The sequence below is a fragment of the Cyprinus carpio genome, unplaced genomic scaffold (genome assembly GCF_018340385.1).
Source record: "Cyprinus carpio isolate SPL01 unplaced genomic scaffold, ASM1834038v1 S000006759, whole genome shotgun sequence".
Lineage (NCBI taxonomy): Eukaryota > Metazoa > Chordata > Actinopteri > Cypriniformes > Cyprinidae > Cyprinus > Cyprinus carpio.
This window is the reverse complement of record NW_024879356.1, coordinates 1,846,203-1,857,541: the sequence shown is the minus strand read 5'-3', so window position 1 is coordinate 1,857,541 and position 11,339 is coordinate 1,846,203. Positions and strand designations below refer to the sequence as shown.

Below are 11,339 nucleotides of genomic sequence, written 5' to 3'. Positions count from 1 at the left end.
GCGGTGAGGAAATTAAAATTACACACCCTGTCTAGACCGTTAACGTTAATTCATTAAGAGGTGCTTTAGATTATTTGTATATTAATAAATTAGTTTATAAAATAAATGAAAAGAAAAAACGCCGTTAAGCGTGATTATTTACTAAAATGTTTACATTTTTCTTAGGAATCGCTCATAGTAACCCAACTGACTCAAGTACTCCAGAGTGCGCACTCTGGGGCTAACGTACTCACTTACTTGAAAGATAAAGAAAAACAATATTTTTTTTCACAAACCTATCTGATATCATGAAACTCACAAAAACGGAAACATTGTGCTTGTAAATGTAAGCAGTAAGCAGTGCAAGTGCAGCGGGATCTGTTTTTGAATCTCACCTATGTGTTCCCAGCGGTAGGCCCCACTCCATCCTGCGGCTTTCCTACTTCGAGTGAGCGGAAAAGAGCGTCCTAGTTTGGCGTGAAGTCCGGTTTTGGAGCGCTGGACGCCGGTGCGCGCCCGTAGTAACCGCTTGAGTGCAAGCCTGACATCTGGCGTAAAAAGTCATCATGACAGGTATGAGCTTCAATGATTCTACATTATTCAGGGTCCAATTCATGTGAAGTACATACATGCATTTGTATGCTATAATTTTTAATCGAACAACGTGTAATGAATCGCTGCAAAAATTACCATGGTAAACTAGTAACTACATTATTTATATTCGAAACCGGTTACAATAGTAAACAGAAATTAAAGTGATTTGGGTTTGAATACTCGTCCAGTTTTGTCTGTGCTGTTTTAGAAGGTTTGCAGGTATAAAATGTTTGGCTTTTATACGAGAGTTGCATGAAAAACTTTTAAATAGCTGGTTGCATGCAGAGTAGGTTATACAAAAGTGATTGTGTTTTTAACTGTCCACACTAGTGTGTCTGATGGAAGCATTTTATAGCCAGTTTCCCCAGACAACACAACTTTAAATTGTCAATGCATAAACACCCACAACTTAAAAATTTTAGCAGATCTTTTAAAGTCAGCATGAAATGGAAAATGCATCAGTTTTCTAATCTAATGTTTCTTTATGGTCTTACTATGAACAATTTATCAATACATATGGATGCCTTTTTTTCTTTTTTGACCTTATAATGTTTTTCAATTTAACTTGCATTTAATCATTTAGCATTATTTACAATGAATCATTTATTAATCAGTCTTCTGGTAAAATGGCAGACTTTCTGGTGACATGTATTGGTTTATGTGTAGTAGAATTACCAAGATGGCGGCGCGTCCACACGCAGCGGCTTCTCTCTGTCCCGACAGAATGGTGTTTTCGTGTTTTTTGTCTTGTGAGTCGCAGTGTTTTTGTATGTCGTCATCGCGTCTATCTGTCTTTAAGCGCGCATACAATCGTCAGTTTCTGCTGGATGTCGGCAGAGCCGCATTTTTTTAGAGTTAACTCCGCGCACGCGGAAACTGCTGCGAGATCTCTCGTACTGCTACCGGAGGCCTACATCATTACCGACCCCCACTACTGCATCTCGCCCACAGCGGAGGCGCCACAAGCGGCGTGAGAGGAAGCAGTGTCCTGGAGACGCGGAACGGTATCCGGGCTAGGCTAACGGCTAACCCACACAAGCCATCTATCCCCACCATCGTACTGGCTAACGTACGCTCTTTGGACAATAAACTGGACTACATCCGGATTACTACGTTCAACTCAGAGGACTGTAAGAGACTGTTGTGTGTTTGTATTCACGGAAACATGGCTCAGCGACAGTGTTCCGGACTGCGCCATTCAGCTCGACCAGCTGACGTGCTATCGAGCGGACAGAGCTCTCGTCGCGGAGGAAAAACCCACAGCGGCGGGCTTTGTGTTTTACATCAATGACGCGTGGTGCTGCGATGCTGTTGTGATCTGCAAACACTGCTCACCACTGGTGGAGTTTATGATTATTAAGTGCCGTCCGTTCTATCTGCCGAGGGAATATACTGCCATACTGCTCGTTTCGGTTTACATTCCCCCCGAACAACAGCAACAGGAACGATGCACTAAATGAACTGCACCAGCACATCAGTGAGCATCAGACAGCACACCCCGATGCTTTTCTCATCATAGCTGGGGATTTCAACCATGCTGACTTAAAGAGTGTGTTTCCCAAAAATACACCAACACATTAACTTTCCAACAAGAGGTAATAAACATTTTAGACTTTGTTTTACACCACACAGAGAGGAGCTTACAAAGCCCTCCCCCTCCCCCACCTTGGTGCCTCAGACCACATCATTGTCATGCTAATGCCTGCACACAGACCGCTCGTTAAAGTCGCCAAAACCAGTTCAGAAACAGATTCAAGTGTGGCCAGAAGGATCGTCAGAGGCTCTTCAAGACTGCTTTGATACAACTGACTGGAACATGTTTAAGCAGGCTGCCACTTACAATGACTCCACTGACCTCCAGGAGTACTCGGAGACTGTCACTGCCTACATCACCAAGTGTATTGAGGATGTAACCAGTCACAAAGACCATCCCTGTCCGGGCCAACCCAGAAGCCGTGGATGACAGGGGAGGTCTACAAACTCCTGGAGACGCGGAACGCTGCCTTCAGAGCTGGAGACGAGGGGGGGCCTGAGAACAGCCAGGGCCAACCTATCCCGCGGCATCAGAGAGGCTAAGAGACAGTACTCCAGGAGGATAGCCCATCAATTCAGCGACAGCAGAGGACACTCGGAGCCTGTGGCAGGGGATACAGACCATTACGGACTACAAGCCCCCACAGCGGACCTGTGACAGCAACATCTCTCTGCTGAACGAGCTGAACACCTTCTTCGCTCGCTTTGAGGCACAAAACAGCACCACTGCACAGAAGACTCCACCTCCTCCCAGTGACCAGATGATGACGCTGACCCCAGACAGCGTGAGGAGATCCTTCAGCAGGATCAATGCATGCAAAGCTCCGGGTCCTGACAACATTCCTGGGCGTGTACTGAGAGACTGTGCAGCAGAACTCAATGATGTCTTCACAGACATTTTCAACATCTCACTTAGTCAGTCTGTTGTTCCCCACATGCTTCAAAGCTACCACCATCATTCCAGTCCCGAAGAGCCATCTCCATCCTGCTTCAATGACTACCGTCCTGTTGCACTTACTCCCATCCTCATAAAAGTGCTTCGAACGGCTAAGTCATGCACCACATCAAGTCTGCCCTCCCCCCCCTCCCTTGACCCATTCCAGTTTGCATAATCGGTCCAACCGGTCGACCGATGATGCCATCTCAACTACCCTCCACTCAGCACTCACACATCTAGAGAAAAAAGACTCATACGTCAGAATGCTGTTCATAGACTTCAGTTCAGCATTCAACACAATCCATCCCTCAACAGCTCATTCACAAACTGGTCGAGCTGGGGCTCAACACTTCGCTGTGCAACTGGCTGTTGGACTTTCTGACTGGAAGACCTCAGGCAGTACGTGTCGGCAGCAACACATCCAGCACCATCACACTGAACACTGGGGCCCACCAAGGATGTGTGCTGAGCCCCCTCCTCTTCACTCTGCTGACACACGACTACTGCACACCGTCACACAACTCCAACCTCTTTATTAAGTTTGCGGATGACTGTGGTGGGTCTCATTAGCAACAGAGATGAGACCAAACTACAGGAGCGAGGTGAGCCGCCCTGGCCGGGTGGTCGCAGTGACAAACAATCTCTCTCTCTGAACGTGGAGAAGACGAAGGAGATTGTTGTTGACTTCAGGAGAGCGCACATTCAGCCATGTTCCTCTGACCATCAACGGTGCGACTGTGGAGAGAGTGAGCAGCACCAAGTTCCCTGGGTGTGCACATCACAGAGGACCTCTCCTGGACCGACAACACTGCAGCACTGGCCAAGAAATCAAAGCAGCGTCTCTACTTCCTCCGCAAACTGAGGACAGCCAGAGCCCCACCCCCCATCATGTACACCTTCTACAGAGGCACCATCGAGAGCATTCTGACGAGCTGCATCACTGTGTGGGTATGGCGCCTGCAATGCGTCCTGCCGGAAAGACTCTGCAACGCATAGTGAGAGCACTGAGAAGATCATTGGTGTTTCTCTCCCCTCCCTTCAGGACATTTATGGAACCCGTCTCACTCGCAAAGCCCTCTGCATTGCAGGTGATCCCACTCACCCGTCACACAGCTTCTTCAGTCTGCTGCCATCAGGGAGGAGACTGCGGAGTCTCCAGGCCAGGACCAGCAGACTGAAGGACAGCTTCATCCATCAGGCTGTCAGGAAGCTGAACTCGCTCCCGAACTTGCCCCCCCGTCCCCCCTTGTGCCCTCAGGCACCACTGAACTATGAACCCCCCACCCCCCCCCCCCCCCCCCAAGGTCCAACATCCCCAGGTCCTTACACACCCCCTCCCTCTAACATACGATGTCATGCACCAGTCACTTTGTCCAGCATTGGCCTGCTCACTACCTCATTCACCATAGAACTGACGTCATTCTACCACCTCATCAGTCAGTTTAATAAAATAACTGCTCTTGAGCCCCTTTGTCACTTTTAATCAGACTGAATAAGCTATTTTTTTTATGCACTAAAAATCTTTTTTTATCTGCACTGTTTGTTCCCTGTTTGCACTCTATCTGCCATGTGCCTTGCACTGCTTTTATTTAACCTTATGTTTTATTTTTATTTTTTCTATTTATGTCTTTTTTACATTTCCTTATTGTATAGTTTTTCTCTTATATTTTATATTTGATCTAGATTTTTAGGCTCTACTGTTAGTGTTTATCTGTATGCACCGGGGGGTCTGAGGGTAACTCAATTTCGATTCTCTGTATGTATGTACTGTACATTGTGGAAGAATTGACAATAAAGCAGACTTGACTTGACTTGACTTGACTTGACTAGTAGCATTTACTGTTGCTCTGTGAAATTTTGCAGGATAGAATCCAGTTATTTCAGTAGGAGTCTGTGCAATGGGGGATTATGAATGAGGCATTAATCACGCAAACTTGTTACGCTGACCAACAGAAAGCTGCTTGGTTTGAAAGTGACTAGTTGGTGAGCTGTGCTTTATACATGTCTTTACAGACAATGGCCTTTTTTTTTTCCTCACAAAATTTCGCTAATGTGCCTTTATGTGAACCTTTCCACTTCATCTGAACACTGTCCCTTTCATACAGTAAGCTCGCATTCAGATTTGCCTTCAATCAACAACCGATGGATAGAACCAATTCCCTGCTTTATTCTTTTCTTTTTAATAAACATCACAATACACAAGAAAAGAGCTGCTGCTACTTCAGTCACATTGCATCTTTAAGATTCTGTTTCTTATAGTTAGGCCTGAATGCAATCTGCAAACATCATTTTTCTTTCCATGCAAATTTTGAGTGCTGTGCTATTAATTGTAGCTGAAAGCATTTGTAAGTGACAGTTTATTCCCTTCAATTCTGCAGGATTTGGTGGAGTTTTCTTTTTTTTTTGTGTGTGTGTGGGCTGGATTCCTGTGGGCATAGATGGTCCTTTTGGGCCTACTTATAGTCCTGTTTGCAAGGACAGCTCTTGGATTTGGCTGGTTGGCATTTTGCTCTCTCTCATATTACTAAACATCTCACTGGCACAATGAGTTTCCACTATTCCTCCTCCGTCATTGTCCCCAGTAAACTCCAGAGAAGAAAGAGTTGTGTGGGGGTAGTTTTTTGGCTGACCGAGGAACGCTGTCAGTGGCAAGGGCACAGGAATCTGCTCAGAGCTGAAGGTGATGCCATGAACTGAACAGCTTGCAAAAGACCCCTGTGATTAACTTTAAAAAAAAGAGACCTTCAAACCTGAGTAGACATCAAGAACCAGGCACTTTACAGGAGACATTGTTTGCTTGCTTTAAATTTTTTAAGCAAATTTTGAAGGATTAAATAATATTATTTTTGCAGTTCCTGTAGTGTTTGATAGGCTAAGGTTTTTCAGAGAATTTTTGTAATTGTGAGGTGAATGCTCAGCAGTGGATCCATTTGCTAATTTGCTGTCTGCATTTTTTGTTTTTAGCACATTATAGGATTATGTGAGTTGCAAGAGAGCAGGCTGCTTTTAAATGAGATTACTTTCATCCATGGGTTATTTAGATAACCAAAGGAGGATATTTTTGGTGACTTTAAGAGTTGTTTGTGAGTGTTGGAGCTGGTATTCTTATGGCCATGGCTGTCCCTGAACCTGTTGCCACTCGGAGGTTGGCACTGGACTGTCGTACCCTGCTGGCATCACCGCCCGAGTCGTGGTAAGAGGTCCTGTCTCTGCCAGGATACTGATGTATTCTTCTCATAGAATCAGATTCTCTCAGTTGAATGGTATTGTGCTCATGATGCAACTCTAGTATGATGTAATTGCACAGTTTTTAAGTATATGCTTTAGTTAAGAATTTACATCTTTTTTTATTTAAATCTTTTGAGGTAAATATTTGTATGGTTTTGGGTGAGAAGACAAGTGCAAAATTTAAAAGTGTCGTCTGCCAATGCAAAACTGATGCCATGATGAAAGAATGTTGTTGTGGGTGGTTGCTATTTGCAGTTGTTTGTTTCTGAGGTGGCTGCTAAATTAATTTTTTACAAGCCTCAAGTTAAAAGTACCTCTAAACAAATTCCTCTCAAATGATGACATTGCAGAGGTACCTGTATGCTGAAATCATGACAGATGCATCTATTGTGTCGTCATGGAAACCCCATCTGTGACTGACACTTGGCATCTGCGCGTCTGGATGTTTTTAATTAAGCATGTTTAGTTGCTAATTAGCCGAGCCAAATTCCTGTGTAAAATGTCACTCGGCTGTTAGTGGATTTATATCTTTTCAAGATCTGACCATTCTGACAGGTTAATGTCATATTTTTGATCAAAAATCTGGTGTCAACTGGTGTCAACAGAGTATTTTCTCTTTTTTGTATTGTATTTGACATTTGCCAAAATGTCAGATTTGCTTTGACATTCAAAAAAACATAGATGCTATTTTTATTTTTATTTTTTTTACCATGGACTGAATCTTCAGTTTCATTTTTGACTTTTAGTGTTACTTATGTACTACTAGAGTATTTATTGATAAGAATTATTATTATTATTGATAATAATAACCATAATAATAATATTTTAGTATTTTGAATTAGTTATATATAAGTACTTCAAATATTTCATTTACTTGACAGGGCAAGTTTTTTATTATTAATTATTATTTTATAATTATAAATTATTATTTTATTTTAGCTTTATTTAACAAAAAAAAGTTTGGAGATATCATAACATGATGTCTGTCATTGTTTATTGTGGTATTGCATATCTCTTGCAGTGTGCAGTGCCACTTCCAGCAGGATTTTTAAGCATGTGTGATAGCTGTGCTGTCTGTGTGTCGAATGTTTTCCACAGCACACATATATATCTGAGAGAGAGTGTAGGAGGAAATGATGGATTGCAGGAGGAAAACCATGCTGTCTGAGAGAGAGAGAGAGAGAGAGAGAGACAAAAGCTATGCTTGGAGTTGCATACTAACATACTGCTCTAAAGCCCTATTTTGGCGGTAATTATTTCTCAGGGGGATATAATTGCCATCTGATTGGGAAATGACAGTGTTTTTCTCTAATGTTTCCTGAAAAATTCCTGGCTGAATTAACTACTGCCTTTAGACAAACTCCAGGGTCCATGTAGGAATTTAATTCCTCTCTGAATCAAGAGTTTTCAGATGAGGAACTGATGGAAAAACAATTTTTTTGGCTATTATTTTTTGACCACGCCAGCTTGCATTTTTGAAAATGGCAGAATTAGCTTCAAAAGGTGTTTTAAGCATAACCATTTTCTCTTACATTTATATGTGCTCTCATAAACGCCAGTGGGTTTTTGAATATTTCAAACAATTTTTGATTTATGTAAATTAATTAATCACTTTTTCAATGTCGATACTAATAAGAAATGGTTCTTGAGAAACAAATCGTCATCATTAGAAGGATTTCTGAAGGATCATGTGACAATGAAGACTGGAGTAATGATGCTGAAAATTCAGCTTTGCATCACAGAAATAAATTACATTTGAAAATATTTTCAAAAAGATAACCTTTATTGTAATATATTGTAATAATATTTTACAATATAACTGTTTTACTGTAGATTTGATCATATAAATGCAGACCTGGTGAGCTTGGTTACTCCTTTCTAAAACATAAACAACTATTTTTTTTTTTTTTATGACAAAAAATATGACAACTACTGACTAGACAAGACAGACTGCTTTTTACTTTCAAGACATTGTAGTGATTTTCTTAAAAAAAATTGCATATTTTATATTTAAATTTTTCCCAAGTTTCCTGTAGTAAAAACCTGCAGTTATACATTGTATAAGCACTACACTAGTATTTGATTCCGAACACAACCAGAGAAAGAGAGAGATGTTTTGAGAAATCTAAGAAAGCGGGAGGAGCTTCTGTTCTGAGATATGAGAATGAATGAGCACATCCCACTCCCTCATCCTCTCTCTCTCTAGCCCCTCCCTCTTGAGTGTGATTGGCGAACAGAAGTGTACACTCGTGCGTGCAAAACGAGCGTTATTCTTTTGAGACCTGCTGGTGCAAAAGCCAAGGTCATCCCAGCAGCATAGCTTCCCCCCCTCACTGTCCTCTAGCATGTGCGATCGCTCCTGTTGTGTATCGCATCACTTTCAGCCCGTCAGAGCAGCAGACCTGCATTTGTGTGAGCGTGTAGGCTCAGTGTCTTCCAAAAAATCTCTCTGCCATACGCGCTGCATCTAAGAACGCTGCAGGAACAAATTGAGAAAGAGAGAAGCACTTCACTGACATCAAGAACAATGTATGGTAAATTGCGCTGAGCTTGTGTGTGGTGTGTGTGTGGTGTTCTGCAGAGGTTTGTGGCGTAATAAAGGGAAACCGAGAATCTTCCCAAGACTGCATTCCTTGAGCACTCGGGCATGACTTCTGCTTAGTACATTCAGTAAGTCCTGATAAACCAAAGAGTTAATGCTGCCAAACAACGCTGTCATGAAGATTGCTTTAATGGTAGGTTTGTTTGATCGCAGGGTTTCTTATGTTGTTAAGTTTTTTAAGTGTGTGTTTGTTTGATCTGCTGGTTTGTCTAGGAGATATTAGCTGATAGGTCATTGAAATACAGCACATTGAGTGTGTTGATGACCCTTCAGTGCGGTTACTGATTGTGGTGTTAACAGATCACATTACGACTGGATGTTTATCAATCAGGACATAATTCACCTCGTGATGACCAATTATCATGTCACAAGAAACTGATTAATGCAATCATAGATAGTCACTATTGCTCTTTTATAAAAAAAAAAAGCTTTTATAGCTTTTATAGATTTCTTGTTATAAATCTCGTAATGTTTTGCTTTTTTCCCCTGATGGGTCCCACTAAGGCTTTTGCGCTAAAAACACAGTCATAGTTTTAAACCCATTTTCATTATGATTATTTTGACACCTACAATCATCAAGCAGCTTTTCAGAAAATGCATAGAAAGTTTCCAGTTTCACAAAAATAATCTCATCTGTGTGACGTCAGAAAGACAATTAAATAAAATTTCATAAAATGGTTTAAAACTCTCCTGAACCCTCCTAAAACATTATATTATATTATATTATATTATATTATATTATATTATATTATATTATATATAATAAAATATATTATATTATATTTTTATCAAATTTGATGCAGAATCGCATAAAATATGCTAGATGCAATCGCTAAAATGCACATCAATTCTAAGTTCCATTTTTATTACTACCGATATTTTGCACCCATTTCCCAGGAAATTAGCATTTTGTTCTCCTCAACACATGGGATGGATTTTTTATAACACTTTATAACACTTAAATATTATTCACTACGTTGGATCTGTGATTGTACTCTGCACCAATGACAGTCTAATCTCATCTAATGATTATTGTAGAAATACAAATATTTTTCATCATTGCTCATATTGTTGTTGGACTTAGGCCTTTTGAAATCATGTGTTTGTCTCTGATGGGCATCTGATGGCTTTCAGGTAGAGATGTGTGTGTGTTTTTACTGGAGATGTCTATTGAGAGGCGGCCCTCTCTCCTTGCATGTAAAATAGAAGAATGTGGCCTCTAGCTGTGTGTTATATAACATCACTGAAGGGCAGGACCAAGCATCTCCTATTGTTGACCCATTGAGCTCTTTCACATTGCTGATTGTGTGTGTGTGTGTGTGTTTGTTTGTGCAGATGTAACCTCTGTACTTGTAGTTAGATTTCACTACAAATAGTGAAATTAATATGTAGAAACTACTGATTCTCAGTGTCTTTCAACAATGGTGTAAGGTGGTTAGCAAACACAGTCCCTTATGATTCCTAATCCCAGAATTTAGGCATTTTAACAGGCTGAATACCTTCTAAAGTGCACTTTGTCATAGGGCTCTGGTGAGCATTTTGGAACGTACCCCCTGAGTAATCTCAGTGAACACATTCTTCTTCTGTAATCAAGGAACCTTCTCTACATAATCAAGGCTTGATTGCAGCTGGGAATGCTGTGTCTGGTTTGTGAATTACACACAGGTGTCTGAGAGAGGAAGCAGACAGTTTCTTCTCGTATCCAGCCTTGAGACTCAGCCCTTAAAATGCCTCGTGAGCAGCACTGACAGCTGATGACTGACAGTCTGTGAGTGTGCGGGTGAAGATAGAAAAACTGTGTGTTTAATCCTCATGTGCCCTCATATCTTGATAGTTGTTCCTGTGTTATTATGGCTAAAGTGAAGGCTATTTGGCTACTTAACAACTTGGACTTATAATATTAATATTTTACTGTCTTACTCATAGATCGTCCTAAAGCTTTCACTTTTTGGATTAGTTTATTAGTCTAAACAATTGGCCTTGAAACAAAGGCCGAACACTGTAACTTTATTAATTATTATAAATCTGCAGTTCATGTTATTTTTTTTCTTTAGACTTGTTTATTATTTATCTACAATGTAATATTTTTTCTTCTATTTTAGGTTCTTTATAACTGCTAATTTCAACGCTTAATGTTGGTAGATTGGACCCTGGTTTATAATGAATGTTATTGACAAATTTCATATATATGGCAATGCTGATAGTCCCTGACATTGTTATAAATCAAGATTAGTTGTTGAACCTGATGCCTGAACAGATCATAATCCTAGAATATATTTTTAGCCCTGAACTTAGATGCTTTTAAAGGCACTGAATCTATACATTTGTCTTTCGCTTTAAAAGCATGTTTATTTGGGTAAAGGATGGTGGCATGTATGCTTTTGCTCGAAGCCATGCGGCATGAGAAAGAGGAGCAGATTTGTTTTCTGATGGAGGAAACAGTTGGAGATGCTTCCTGCTGTTTGA

General features: G+C 40.9%; 1 protein-coding gene across 2 annotated transcripts in view; it reads left to right on the top strand.

The window, feature by feature from the left end:
* The first annotated feature begins 495 nt into the window (after window positions 1-495).
* Window positions 496-11,339, top strand: part of LOC109056131 (EFR3 homolog Bb (S. cerevisiae)) — a 32,776-nt gene continuing 21,932 nt past the window's right edge. The window contains exon 1 of one of the 2 annotated variants that reach the window (XM_042755932.1): window positions 496-552. In XM_042755932.1, coding sequence (XP_042611866.1) covers window positions 546-552 — 7 coding nt within the window. In that variant the 5' untranslated portion in view covers window positions 496-545. Of the gene's footprint in view, window positions 553-8,784; window positions 8,806-11,339 lie in introns of those variants that run through there. The other variant, XM_042755933.1, reaches the window with a different exon arrangement.